Source organism: Lampris incognitus, chromosome 4 (genome assembly GCF_029633865.1).
Source record: "Lampris incognitus isolate fLamInc1 chromosome 4, fLamInc1.hap2, whole genome shotgun sequence".
NCBI classification, from domain to species: Eukaryota; Metazoa; Chordata; class Actinopteri; order Lampriformes; family Lampridae; genus Lampris; species Lampris incognitus.
Window position 1 is genome coordinate 13,166,198 of NC_079214.1, and position 15,430 is coordinate 13,181,627.

General features: G+C 44.6%; 1 protein-coding gene across 1 annotated transcript; it reads right to left on the bottom strand.

The window, feature by feature from the left end:
- cul4a (cullin 4A) lies at window positions 1–12,823 on the bottom strand. Its single transcript, XM_056279238.1, has 20 exons — window positions 11,748–12,823; window positions 10,387–10,502; window positions 9,818–9,922; window positions 7,793–7,861; window positions 7,614–7,687; window positions 7,347–7,509; window positions 7,161–7,250; window positions 6,912–6,994; window positions 6,623–6,690; window positions 5,209–5,327; window positions 4,868–5,060; window positions 4,615–4,719; window positions 4,371–4,481; window positions 3,731–3,816; window positions 3,413–3,520; window positions 1,987–2,100; window positions 1,740–1,845; window positions 1,434–1,606; window positions 1,050–1,202; window positions 1–942 (listed from the first exon to the last, which is right to left on the bottom strand). Exons 1-20 carry the CDS (start codon window positions 11,887–11,889, stop codon window positions 847–849), a joined length of 2,274 nt encoding a protein of 757 aa, XP_056135213.1. The 5' UTR covers window positions 11,890–12,823; the 3' UTR covers window positions 1–846.
- Between the last annotated feature and the right edge of the window lie 2,607 nt (window positions 12,824–15,430).

Below are 15,430 nucleotides of genomic sequence, written 5' to 3' on the forward strand. Positions count from 1 at the left end.
TTCACTGGTTGTCATTCATTCACCGACTCAATAAATATTCATTTATTCGCATTCATTTTTCTCACTCTTACAGAGACAATCTGATCTACAAAAATTCAGTATGTGACAATGTGGACATTTTGGTCAAAATATTTCAAATGGCTAAAGGAATAGCTAAGTGGCTTGCTTTATTGATATGACATCCAAAACAAAATCACCCTCCCTCAGAACGATGCAACTCTTGCCTCCGGCTCTCTTCTGTCGAACTTTTGCTCTGTAGTCAAACTTTCACGGTCCTTGACCAGGCTGTCTTTGCACTCTATCAAAGTCTCTGTGCCATATCAGGTGATAACTACCAGCCAGGCTGAGAAACGACCAAACAAAAGTAGCCATAACAGGGAGGGGGAAGAAAAAAAAAGAAAGAAAAAAAATCAATGGGAAAAAATACAAAAAAAAAACAAAAGCCAACTACAGCAGAAAATAAATGATTTAAACAAAAGACAAAAAAAAAATCCCACAAAAAGAACAAAACATGAGAAAGTGCTTGTTATTTTTCATTTGAGTTTAGCAACAGCAGATTTGTGCAAGTCACATTAACCGGCTATCAACAACCCGTGCCACTCCTCCAAACCATATCTCAGACCAGTCTGATTCAATCTTCCCTCTCAGGGTGATGCTGGTTGGGGAACAGTTACAGCTGAGTCTCTGGCCTCTCTGGAGCTCTGTCTTCTCCGGACACTGGGTCTGGGCTCCGGATGGTAGGAGACGGGACATCAGAGGAGAGTCGGGTGGCTGAAGGGCTGCTCTAAGGGCCAGCTCTAAGCTCACCATGAGGAAAGGATGACCCGACAATTTAGTAATGCACTCTCAGGCAACGTAGTGGTACTGGTTGGGAGTCTCCTTGTCACGTTCCATGTAGTCTCTGTCTATGAGGGATTCTATCCTCTTCTTTAGATCGCCCGGCTGTAGGGAGAAATGTGTGAGAAATTTACGGATTGCCATTTACCTAAGGAGAAGAGGGATGGGATTAAAACGGGGGAGTGACTCATAGAGGCGCTAATGTGTGTCACCTTGACAGGGAACTTCAGCTGGTTGTAGAGCTCGGATACAAGCAGGTTGTGGCTCAGCGTCTTCCTCATCTTCATGATACGCACCACAGCAGCATCGATTTGGTACTGCCTGTCCTGAAACACTCGTTCTGTGGTGCTCACCTGCTCCTCCACCTGTGGGAGGCGACCCATCAAAGACACGCATTGACACAAAAACAGTTTAAAATGACAGGAATGTATGTGCTATAGATTTGGCATGTAAAAAAAAAAAGGTCTGCAAATACAAAACATTTTCAGGCAACTGTCTACAGCAATGAAAAGGATGTAGTAAGTACAGGCTGTGAGCACTGAGGTGTGAGTTGTGAGTTGAAAGACAAGGGGACAGTGCCAATGTCCCGTCTCTACCGTTTCCTTCATCTGGATCTGGTTGATCTTGATGCGAAACAGTTTGTGTTTGAAATCATTGTTGAAGTTGAAACGGTCTCCATCCTCCACGTCCTTCCCCCGGGGGTTCTTGTTGAGGACACGTGCCTTTCCACAAGCCAGAGACTGGAGTGTTCGACTGAGCTCTCCCTCCTCTGTATGGGGCAAGAGAGCAATGGCGATGTGTAGATGAGTCACATCGCACTCACATGAAACCTAGAATGTGAGACATGTATGGAAGCCCATCCCATGAGATGACACACACACCCAGACAGAGAAATATAGTACCTATGCCTGTGGCAGAGCGGATCTCCTCCACACCGAACTCTTCACCCTCGTTGAACATTAGTAGCACCAGCGTCTGGAAGAGTGAAACCTGAAGCTCTTTCTTCCCCTGAGGATCGAAGTGGTCAAAATGACAGAAGTTTGATTGCAGGTAATTTGCCAAAACATACTTTGTGAAGTAAGGCAAAGATGTTTACACCAAACTGACTCTCCTCTTTATGCCCCATCATTCATGAGTGCATGGTTTCACCTCTTTGAACTCGGTCTTGAGTACAGCATGGCCCAGTGTAGGCTGCCACTGTAGCTTTCGTCCACTGTGTTTCCCCAGGTAAAACAGCTTAAAAACCTCCTGGAGCTTCACCATCTACAAAGACAACAAAGAATGGTAGAGAATTGGATGGAGGAAGACGGAATTAATCCTGCATAAGTCGTTCGTGTTCACATGCTTTATGTGGTTGGAACATTGGAGAAAAGATGGAGCTGAGCAAAGAGAGACTCGAGACTGCTCTATGTGTGGCTTCCACAGAAAATTGAAAAAAAGGGGGCTAATGCCTGCACATTTACTTACTGTAAATGACCCCAATGCACAGTGTGGTCCATGTGATAAAGGTTGCATTTGTAATGTATTTGTTAGCGGTTCAGATAATGGATGGATGGCTTTTATTTTGTTGTTTCCTGTGAACACGAAAGTGCTTTTATTTTGAAAAGACAGCAGACGCGGAAGTAAATCAACGGAAAAACGGCGTAGAAAGTTAACGTCAACACGGAGAAAAACACGGAGATAAGCAAGATGTAAAAAGCACGAACGGGGAGAGCATAACGGGAGTTTAGCTCCAGTCGAAAGGGCAACAAGGTATTTACTGTGTCTAATTTCCAATAATTTTGATTTTGTTGGTGTTTTGATAACTCTGGTTTTAAGCTAACAGAGTTTAACATATTATTTTGCCTTCTGGTTGTTTAATTTCTGTTTAGCTCTTACGTTGGTCTATGAAGGAAATGAAACAAAAATAAAACAGCATTAGCCCATCAGTCCAGACTTGTATTTTTTCGACTCGGACGCTACACTTACTTTAAGACACTAAAGTTTAATATGACGTTTTGAAGTGTGCAGGTGTTATCCCCTTTTTTATTGGTCATGATAGCCTTGCACCTAATGGTGTGCATATAATTACTTTCCTTACACAGAAAATACCACAGTTATCATGGAATATCCATGCATCTTTAAAATGTCTACTTCTGGTTAATTTGTATCTTACTGCTCATGTTTGACTCTTGACGTTCAGCCATATTGGAAAGAGCGGTTAAGTCATACCTGGGCCAATTCCTGCCGCATCTAGAATTCCAATTTCTCTGACTTGATCTTCCAACATAAGGTGTTTATGTGGCACTTCCTTGTTGGAAACTTGTTCAGACTAAATCTGACACCACTTGAATGCAGGATAAGGTCGTTAAAGTTATTTTTTAGAGGACATTTATCCTGGGGTTGGATTCTTCACTTACTTGGAAGGGAGGACATAAAATAACTCGGAAATAATATATTCATAAATACATTAATACATATATAAAATATACAAATACAAAAACAAGATAATAAACAAGGAAGACTGTTGGTATTCCTGGTGAGTTTGCGATAAGTACATGCTGCTGATCACAAACAGACACACACAACCACTTACTTCTGGGGGCAAGTGGACCTCCATGGGTGTGTATGAGGGCCAGTAACCCATTGTGAGGATGTTGACAGTCAACTCTATGCTGCTTGGCTCACTCTGGTTCTGTGTGTACTGGGGCAGGAAGGCAGAAGAGACAAACTCAAACTCAGGTTGCTTTAGTATCTCTTCAAATCACGATAAATTCAACTACACAATGAAATGACTCAACACTGGGAAGAAGTTACACTGGGAATTTATGTCTATCACACACATAACACCAGGCAGTCCAACTTATGCTGCATGTGTATATTTTTTATACATGCGTGAATAAATTGAGTGTACCTGCTTGAATTGAATCATGATGTCTTTGGACAGCTCCATGTCTTTAAACATCCCTTCCAGCTTGCTTGTGAATGCTGCTCCGCATTCTGTAACAAGTCAAAACTGCACATTTTACAAATCAATTCTTGTTCTCTGACCACATGGGCACCCACAGTGCTCTGCTCTGTTTTCACTTATCATTTAGAGGTTACACTTAAACATCTCCATATATGGGGACATCTTTACCATGTTCAGGGAAGGTACATCATGGAAAGCGTTTTACTCTAACACATAACATGGGTTTCTTGTCAGTTCTGACTCAACACATCCACAAACTCATCAAGGAGTGATTGCTAGGTCATGTCTATATTTCACAAACAAGGCTAACCCCACTGCCTAGTGGGTCAATCACAGACTGAGGGTCAGGAGGCGTTTCTGAATTAAGAGCATCATTAATTTCATTATAGGCAAGAGATATGAGGCTCGATAAAATCCTAGACATCACAAGTAAAATTATTCTGTATAACACCTCAACACATTTAAGCATATATCCATCAGTGAAAGAAAAGAATGTCACCAATTACATAACAACTACAGCTAATGTTAACTCTGTAACTTTTGATTGTTTGAGTTACGAAAGACACTGAATTAAGAGATTCACCGTGCTTGAGCTTGGAAAGCATGGACTTCTCAGCATCAACAGAGGCACTCTTGCCAACCAGCAGGCGCTTGGCCAAGTCTTTCTTATAAAAAGCTTCAAACACATCCTTTCCTAAGAAAGAACAGAGAAATTACAGAGATTAGTCAGAATGTTCTCACAATCTGCATTAGGGTAAAGTAACACTGAAGGACACAACTTGGAATAAAGTGCCAGCAGGCAAACGCATGCTTACACAGAAACTGACCATGTATGAAACGGAAGATTATCATGATCTTATCCAGGATTCTTTCCAGCTCCTCTTCTGTGGCTTCCTTGTTCCCTGCCCGCAGCTTCGAATCCACATACTTAGCTGGATAAGGAATAACCGTGGAACCAGTCATCACATTAAGATCAGTTACAGCGATGACAAGAACTTGAATTTATAAAAGTAAGAATTATATTTTGTAGTGCTGAAACGAACACATTTAAACCTGGACTTAACTTTCCTCTTGACCTACCAATGAGTTCCGCGGGTTTGTTCGGCCTCTTGTTGATAAAGGTCTCAAAGGCCTCCTTCATGGCGTTGATGAAACTCTCATTACGTGCAAAGCAGCCCTCTGCCACATTGTCCATCTTGTCTTTGAAGTCCAGCAGGTCCTGAACCATGTCTTTGTCTTTCTCTGGCGTGCTTACTATTTCTCCTCCAAAGGACTAAAACCAGAAAAATGCAAGTCAGTAGTGACAGCGTGAGATGCTAAAAAACAAACCAATGTTACGGTTGTTTGTGCTCTTGAAGACAATGTACTGCAGTATGTTGTTGTGTGTGTGTGTGTGTTAAGGGAAATGAATGTTTGTGTACCTTGATGTAGTCCCTCCAGAACTGCAGCAATGTAGGGAGTCCTCCTTTCACTTTGCTAAAGAGCTGGTACAGGAGTGCCAGCTCTGTCACACGATTCTCATCCAAAAGAATGCTCATCCCTGACCCATCCCAAAAATAAAAGTTACACATTAGCATATGTGTGTTTGTGTGCGCGTAATAAAAGAATCTCTACAGATTTTTCATCGCTTATATGTTTGTAGGACAGAATGACGTCTAGGATTGAGGTGTGAATTGGATATTTTACAGTGGTAAAACATGGGCCGATAATTTCGCTTTGCTTCAGTCGTGGACTTTCGTCTTCTTGTAACTGTCATCGGTTCACAACTGCTTCTTCAGAAGCATGGACACAAATCACAATATCGAAAACCTGACAAGAGGAAATCTACAAGTAAAACCGTTTGCAAACCCAGTAATTCAAAACGTAATTAAATGTACACATTCATCCCAGCAGACATCAGTAGAAAGTTAAACAGCTTTAAACTTTGGATCCAACCAGCTAATGTATATTTGCCAAATGCAAATTCATTGCACTAAAAGACAAGGAAGTGCTCATAAATCACCTGTGCAGGTGTATACATTTACTGATGTTTTTTGTGCACCAAGACATGTGTGTGCTATCTAAACAGCTTGTGTCTGTGATATCAGTTGATATATATATATATCCATCCATCCATTATCCGAACCACTTTTCCTGCTCTCAAGGTCGCGGGGATGCTGGAGCCTATCCCAGCAGTCATTGGGCGGCAGGTGGTGAGACACCCTGGACAGGCCGCCAGGCCATCACACAGGGCCAACACACACACACACACACACACACACACACACACACACACACACACACACACACACACACACACACACACACACACACACACACACACACATTACCTAGGGGTAATTTAGTAGTGCCGATTCACCTGACCTACATCTTTGGACTGTGGGAGGAAACCCATGCAGACACAGGGAGAACATGCAAACTCCACACAGAGGACGACCAGAGACGACCCCCAAGGTTGAACTACCCCGGGGCTCGAACCCAGGACCTTCTTGCTGTGAGGCGACCGCGCTAACCACTGCACCACCGTGCCACCCATACATATATATATATATTTGCTCCCTCCCTTATCTGAACAAATGTTTGTATCCAACTGAGTTAAACAATCCCCCCCACTGATACCTTAACTGGAGTCTGTATCTTGCCCAAACACTGCTTTTACTTGCTTCTATTTTGCCAGTTCTTAGCATTCTAATTTACCATACCAACTCAAAACATGAAACATACGCACAATCAGCCCGATGCAGCTTATGTATAATTTGAAAATGTCGCTCTTGCCCTTTCAAGTACCCAGTCCAATACACAGTCACACGAATGCAGTCTTTTCAGCAGCCTTACCCTTTTGTAATATTGCTGTCATGTGTTCTCCTAATAGCTGTTTCTCAACACATGAGATTAGTGGTTTCCTGTCAAATAATGAAAGAGAAATGACAAAGCCATCAAAGTGCCCGACCAAAAAACAGGTGTAGCTACGTTAATATTAAAAATCTGTGCTTTCATCTTGTGTCCTCCCTCTCCAAGCCCTTTGTGAGAAATGTGCCCACACCATGCTGACAAAGGAATCTCCTCAAAAGCGTACAGGAGGACTAGGGAGAGTTGAAATCAAAAGGAACATGGAGAGCCTTACTGAGTGCTCTGGTCGAGGTAGCTGATGACCCGATCATTTTCCTCCTCCAATCTACGAGCCACGTGATGAAGATACTCTGGCACCTGAACACACATACAAAAGGGACAAACTAGGTAACCCATCAGTGGCAGTGTGAATGAGGCATCGCTGATTAATAACCATGATTTCACGGAACAATCATCATCATAATTAAGTTAAATTATTGTAATGGAGCAAAAAAAACATAACCCAATAGATGTCAGGTCTCACATCTCTCTCTTGCATAAGCCTTTGTCCCTCTGCTGCATACAGACGGTTGGTCTCAGTCAGAAATCTCTCCTCAAAAGACTCTTTATAAACCTAGACCAGAGTAAGAAACACAGGAAGTGAGATCCACGACATAAATTCTACCTATCTAATACATTTTTTTTTTGTTAAAACACACAATACATTTACCTGCAAGTCAGACAGCATGCCCAACAGGCTACGAAGCAGGCTGCGGTCTATTGTCTCTCCGCTGCGCTCTAGCTCTATCTGTTCCACGATGCCGTCCACGATACGTTTCTGTACTGCGCCGTCGCTCACAATGTGGGTACGAAACAGTTCCAGCCCAGTGTCCCTATAACATGCGCATATCTTCAGCCACTTGAACAGTTTTACATATACACTATATAGCAATGTGTTCTCATCAGAGGTCTAGATAGAAGGGACTGGGATCCTTACCAGATGGAGGGCAGCAGGGAGTTCTGAAGCACGTAGGTACGATCAAGGAACAGAAAGATACTCCGGATCATGATCTAAAAAGGAGGAACAATATCGAATAATTAGATGGATGCACATCTTAATACCATTGTATTCAGCTTTGAAAACTTAGTGGGAACGTGAGGATTTTTTAGCCTTACAGTTTGCCTGCAGTGGTCCAGCCAGCAACGATTCATCCGCTTCAAGAAGGACAGACTGTCCAAGGACTCTCTGAGCTGCATGTTAAAGAAAAGCTTTCCCATTCATTAGAGGGGGAAAAAAAACTTTCATTGCCAAACTCTTCTCTAAATGTGATTAAATTCTTGACGGAATGGCAACAATAAAGTAGCACACAAAGGTATCGTATCATTCAGAGAGGTATAACAAAGGTATCATATCATTCAGAGAGGTATAACAAAGGTATCATATCATTCAGAGACCTTGTTTTGGATGACACCTTTGCCGACTTTGAAAGTCTGATTAGTGAATATAACCTGCCTAGAAATAACGTTCTCTGCTATCTGCAGGTTCGCAGTTTTGTTAAAGATCACTGCACTACATTACCTCACTTGCCCCCTGAGGACTTGCCAAATATTTTAGAGAAACAAGAAAACCTGACAGGGCTGACATCTAGGCTATACAACTATATTCTTAGATCTGACCCCCCCCCCACACACACACAAACACACACACACACACACACACACACACTTGGAGTGGGAGGTTGAACTGGGAACCCAGTTTCAGGACCCCTGGTGGAGAAAAGCCGAATTACAGATTAATTATTCCTCCTCTTGTACCCATCTCAATTTTATACTATTTAAAGTGCTCCATAAAATGCACTTAAGCAAAGCTAAACTAGCAAAATACTTTCCCAGCACTAGTGAGGCCTGTAATAGATGTGCTTCCACCCCTGTTCATCTCGCACATACCTTCTGGTCATGTTCAAAATTAACAGGATTTTGGAAAAACTCTTTCAAAATCATGTCAGAAGTTCTAGGTACAGATATTGCACCCTGTCCACTCATTGCTGTTTTTGCAGTGCCCCTTAACTACCCTGAATTTACTAAGAAGAAATCAAAGGTCCTGTCCTTTGCCTCTCTTATCGCCCGTAGATGCATCTTCTTACACTAGAACTCACCTAAGCCTCCAGCAGAATGCTCTTGACAGACTGATCTGTCATTCCTTAAATTGGAAAAAATCAAATTCTCTCTTAGAGGGCCGACTAAGGAATTTGACATTACATGGCAACCTACCCTCTCAAATTCTGATAAGTTATCTACAGTTCCCATTGCTCTGAAATGCACTTTCCCACCACTTTGTATCCAACTGTATTTCAGTAGTGGCGTCATATATTTGAACTTTTTAAGATGTTGAACATGTTTAGTTATGTATGCTAGCTATATATACTATATGTGGTGTGAAAGACATTCATCTTGTTAAAAGTGGACCAATATTGGGGGGGGGGGTTATTTATTTTTGTTCTTATATATATAAAAACTGTACATGTTGGTACTTTCTGATGTTATGTAATTATGATGTAATGTTCAAATAAAACAAATTTATCAACAAACAAACCAAAAAAAAAAAAACATTAATGCACCACTCCAGATATCTTTGCAGCCAAGGTTTACATTTCCTACTGGTGAGAAAAATCTTCCTCAGAAGCTGATCAGTAGATGAGTTTTGCAACTAGTTGAATCTATTGGACTCGTAAATTCTGTTGGGCAGTTGTGGGTTACAGAGCATAAGCTCTGCAGAGCAGTGGTGGGGACTGTTGTCAGTTATGCTAAATGTTATAAGATTTATACAATCAGGTCAGTCACCCATTGTCGTGCAAGTTTTTTTTTTATGTCCACATAAGGGTGTCAAGAGAAAAATCAGAACAGAAAATATGTCAACATCTACATAATAACACCAATCTATAAATGCTTTAAATCAGGGGTGGGCAATCTTATCCAGAAAGGGCCAGTGTGGGTGGAGGTTTTTGTTCCAACCAAGCAATTACACACCTTTGTCTCCTAATCAAGTTCCTCAGCAAAGACTCTACTGGTTGACTAGTGGGATCAGGTGTGTAACTACTGGGTTGGAACAAAAACCTTCACCCACACTGGCCCTTTCTGGATAAGAAGGAAGATTCAACAGATGACTTGGTAACTTGGCAGGCACAGTCACAGAAAAGGATATTCTCTGAACTGGTGGATCTGGGCCTGCACGTGGTCTTCACAGACCTGCCGTAGCTGTTTGTACAGTGTTGGGGAGACTTTATATGAGCACAGGTTCTCCACTGCCTTTTAGTGATCCAGTCAGCGTGAGAGCCGGAGGATTGGAAAGGGACAAAAAATGTATTGTTAAAACATTTAAGCGGAGAACAAAAAGCAGATTGAGCAGCACTTGCAAAGAGGTATTTTGGGTTTTGACAAATTAGTGAGGGCAGCCAATTGTCAATTACAAGAACTGACTGTGAATCTCTTCTGAGAGGGAAACAAAGATAAGTGAAAGGCTAGTTTTGTGACGGTAATGCATCAGGAAATCCCAAAGAATTCTTTGCGCTTGAAGCCTACAATATCTCTGGGTGTAGCCTGGCCCAAAAAAAAAATACATCGGCAAAACATCCATAAATCCTAACACGAACAATGGTAGTGAACTACATCTAAAAATGGTCCGAAAAACAAAATCTCGACAGCACATGTGCACAGTCAGAACTGTAAGCATGTGGCAAAGATACAATATAGCCCTGTGGGAGAAAACAAACCTGATAAAGCTCCTCCAGGTTGTACTTGATAGACGTACTGTTCTGGATGGCGCCCACTGCATCTCGTAGTTTCAGCCATGTGTCCTCAGTGTAGTTCTCCGCTAGTTTTGGTCTGTCTGTTGGACAAGAGCAACAAATATCCACCAGTAGGTCCCATATGCCGGTTAGACCTTCATTCTGTAGCCATACAGTGCACGTCTGTTGGTATTGAAAATATAGTGTAACGTGCATGGATAAGAAGACACGCTGGCCACTGGATCCAGGGTCTGACCCTTTAGTCTAGCGGTTAGCGATGCCTCCTGCGGTGCGGGCGATACGGGTTCGCGTCCCGGCCGCGGCAGTTCCTGCGGTTGCGTTGCCCCCCCCCCCCGAATTCGCTACATTTGTGTCAGGAGTGGGACGGAGCGACCGTAAGGCCATCGGAAGCGCATGCGCCCTAAGGAGCTGATATGCTTAAGTGCGAATTCGCTACAATATGAACAACTTGAACCTACTTTAGCAGATCAGGCAGGGCTCACTGAAACTTTTCTGCCTACGGCCCATATCAAAAACTTATTTGAACCGAACAACTGGGAAGATTCTTGCGTAATTATTTGAAATAGGCGCGCTCAGCCTTGCAACCAGCCCCACGGCGACGCGCTAGAGTAAGGCAGCCAGCGTAAATGAATCAGCATATGAGCGACTGCAAAGTAACCCCCTCGATCCACGTTAGTATCCGATATCCAAAAGGTGAGGCCCACTCCGGTTCGGACCATGTCAGCTGAGGCGGGGGCTTCTGGGACCGGAAGCTGTGCATGTTTCAGCTGAGGTGGGGGGCTTCTGAGACCGGAAGCTGTGCATGTTTCAGCTGAGGTGGGGGGCTTCTGAGATCGGAAGCTGTGCATGTTTCAGCTGAGGTGGGGGGCTTCTGAGACCGGAAGCTGTGCATGTTTCAGCTGAGGTGGGGGGCTTCTGAGACCAGAAGCTGTGCATGTTTCAGCTGACAAAAGACAAAAGTCAGACAAGCCAAAGCAACTCAAGAGTGGCGCACTCAATTCCAACGACTGCCTTACTGGACGATTCTAGGGAAGTTAATCAAGCAAATAGCAAAAACGAGTTAAAAGTACAAGTGACGCAGCTGGCGTGAATCCCCAATCATTCAGCCAGCTTTGTTCATATAAACACGTTTCCTACGTTAAAGCCGCGGCGCTCTGGACACAGGGCGAGAGGCGCCGTTAATAAGGGGGGGGCAATAGCGATACGGCGGACTAACTAACGGGACTGCCACAACGTATTCTAGCTACAACTTGGGCGAACTGAAAACATAAACACTCAAAATAGGATCAAGCGAAAGGGGATCCCCCCCTGCCTGAGTCGGTTACCTTTGAAATTTTTGATGACCAACTTCTTGGAGGCGCCGGATTTGCCGGAGCCCACGGCAGAAGTCCTCGCCACTCCGTTGGCGTTGTGCTCGGCTAACGCGGAGAAGTTGGCTCTCCTGTCCTGTCGTAGCTCTTCTGCCATGACGGCGGCGGACGGCGGAGAAGCTCGAATTAGCCTATTTTAGCCCTACTCGGCGCAGCGCTTGTGTCGAGGTTAGCTATCCGGCCGAGACGCTTCGCAGCCAGCGGCAGCCTCGCTCCGTTAACCCCCCTGTTATCTTTGGTTGGAGAAAAAACAAAAAAAACAACAACAAAACCGCAAGAAATCTTAACGCAAACGTCAACTAACGCTAACTGGCAGAACTGATGACATGGCTAGCTAGCTGGCTAGCTAGCGAGCGATATAGTTACCTGCTACGATAGCCTAACTGACTTTAGCTACAAGTTCTTCTTCGCTAAAAAGCGCGGAGTCATGGGTCGTTTAGTAAGCCGACGTGGGGGAGCTAAAAAAGAGCGGCTTGCTCAACATCGGATTCTTGGGACGACGAACGGAAAAGCAACAAAAACGACATATTGTCGAGCCCCGCATTCCCCAGTGGCTTTAGCCACGACGTTAGCTAGCATAACAAAATGGCTTTTCTCTAAGACGGTCCGGGCGGACAGGTGCATCTTGGGTGAATAACTTCTGAGCTGTGTTCAAGCAAATGCTACTGAAACGGCTGGCGTCGGGGAAACCGACCCGTTTACGCGCCGATGACATTATAAAAGAAGCTTAATCGAACCGAAACGTTTCAACGGTCTCATTTTTTCAGGACTCGTTTTGCAACGTAACGGCGCCGTTGAACACGCCAGCCTGCGAACGGTTGCGCGCTCTTGAACACACCCCCTTCTCACCTGCAGCCAGGAGGAGGTCAAGTAATTGTTGCCATGCCCGTTATTATACGCGAACCACGTCTTCAATTTCGCAGGGAGGCGTCTGAAGAAATACTATCTTCCGCAGCTTGTTGTTTTTTTTGGGGGGGGGGGCTTATTTTCAACTGTCCTTGGCTTTTTGAAGTTCATTTGTGTTTAGCTGAACACACAAGCAAAACAGCGGGTCTGTTCAAGATGAAATACACTAAAATGAAACTGTACCCCCGCCCCCCCCACTGTCAAATTCCGATCCACCAAATCTCCGTAGAGCAGGCCCTGGCAACCATGTGCCATGAGTATGCAGATTGTCCACCCAACTAGTCACTAAACCAGATAGATGTTTTCACCGATTATCCTGTCCTCCTCCTCCTCCTTCCTCCTCCTTTTTAGGCTTATTGGCTGTTGGCAAATAACTATATTTGGTGCATTACCGCCACCAACTGGAATGGAGAGTGGACCAAAATGTGCATTTACTTAAAAAAAAAAATCTTAATCTATTTCACGGGTTTTTTGAGGGGGACCAAAAGCCTCTCTCATCAGCTGCTGCACACCTTCTGCGGAATCTCATGCAACACGCAGAAATGTCCTTGCTGCATCTACGGTTATGTCGATTCTCTTTGGTTTTCTTTCTATTCCAACAATACAGTTAATGACCATTGCCAAAGAGGCCGCATTTTTCATCTGCTCCTTACAAAAGCAAAACTCAGTATCTTTCCGGGCTGACTTGTCCTCCTTAGCTTCCTGTCTTACATTATTCTCGTTTCTGTCCAGTCTTCTAGCAGCTTCGACATACGGCAGTCCCTTTTATAGTCTCATTTCGGTCACTTTATTTTCTTTGCTTCTTTTTGGACACTGTGCTGAGCCCGTATCATGATTTCCCTTGCAGTGCAGACACTTTGCTTGCACCTGCTCAACTTTACAGTCTTCCACATTGCAGTTGTCCTTCCCAAGTCTCCCACATCTTCTGACTCCACTACACACTGCTGCAACACGTCCATATTCTTGACAGCAAAGACATCTGAGAGGAGCTCTCTCATATGGCCTAAACCTGCACCTCATATAATCATACAATCTTTCCCCATCAAAAAGTCAAACACACAGAATTACTATCCTCCTTCTCGGAATCTAGTCTTTCTTCTTGCCTCACGCGCACCTGCAACATCCCGAAACGACTCAGCCTCTGCTGACAGCAGCAAGCCACTTATCACCCCCCTCTGCTTTTGATCCGAGTGGGAAGCAAGTCGACACCTTCTAAATACCTGGCTGGTAAGGGCTCTATCTCTCTGACGCTTTGAGGCACCCCAGTGATGTGACCATCCCACTTCTCTTTATCCTGATCGGTCGCGCAACTCCCAAGTTTTCCCCTCCTACAAACGTGGGTCCTTGAAAATCCCCTCTTCTCTCGTCACGGCCATCGTCCCAACGAGATACGTCTCCCCTCTTCCCAGACGACTTACTAGAATCGCTCGAGGAATTCGACGTGTTTCGAGTGTGGAAACGAGAAAAGGAAGACAGGAGAAACGAGTGAACTTGTAAATGAGAAAAAGGAACGCGTGCTCGCTCTCATTCCCAATTTCGCTCTCCGGCTCTGACGTCATTTCCACCCCTCCCCCCCAACGAAAACGTCCCGTGAACTCGACGTGACTCAAAAAGTCTGCCTGTGCACTTTAGTTGAAGGTGTATTGTTATTAATCAGTGAAAGCAGCTGGCGTGGTGACCGGCTGGCTGGAAAACCTGCACCCCATGGCCCACGGCTGCACGTGCCTTGCCTAAGAACTTGCCCGTGTTCCCCACTTGCCCCAGAGGTCAAGCCCGCGTGTGCAGAAGTTGCTCAAAAGTTGCTGTGGCCTTCATTGCCTTTGCCTCCTTACCCTTTCCCTCTCATAGTTACCACTAGAATTGGAATCAGAATCAGATAATATTTATTGCCAAGTAGTTCAGCAACATACAAGGAATTTGACTTGGTATGTTGGTCCAAGAGGAACCCAGCCGCTGAGGATGCACAAGCCAGTGCATCCTTAGTGCCGGTCCCAAGCCCGGACAAATGGGGAGGGTTGCGTCAGGAAGGGCATCCGGCGTAAAATCTTTGCCAAATCAAATATGCGGATCATAAATAAGACTTACATACCGGATCGGTCGAGGCCCGGGTTAACAACGACCGCCACCGGTACTGATAACCAGCAGGGTGTCGGTGGAAACTATGCTACTGTTGGGCGAAGGAGAAGGAGAGGGGGAAAGCATGTCCAGAGGCAGCTAGAGAGGAGGAAGGGTAGGCATGTGGAGGTGAGAGTTGGAACTTTGAATGTTGGCACTATGACTGATAAAGGGAGAGAGCTGGCTGACATGATGGAAAGAAGAAAGGTAGGCATACTGTGTGTGCAAGAGACCAGGTGGAAGGGGAGTAAGGCCAGCAGTATCGGAGGTGGCTTCAAACTCTTCTACCATGGTGTGAATGGGAGGAGTAAAGGGGTAGGGGTAATTCTGAAGGAAGAGTATCTCAAGAGCGTGCTGGAGGTGAAGAGAGTGTCAGACAGAGTGATGAGTATGAAGCTGGAAATTGAAGGTTTATTGCTGAATGTTATCAGCGCATATGCCCCGCAAGTTGGGTGTGAGATGGATGAAAAAGAAGAATTCTGGAATGAGTTGGACGACATGGTGGAGAGGGTACCCAAGGAGGAGAGAGTGGTGATTGGAGCCGACTTCAATGGACATGTTGGTGAAGGGAACAGAGGTGATGAGGAGGTGATGGGAAGGTATGGAGTCAAGAAGAG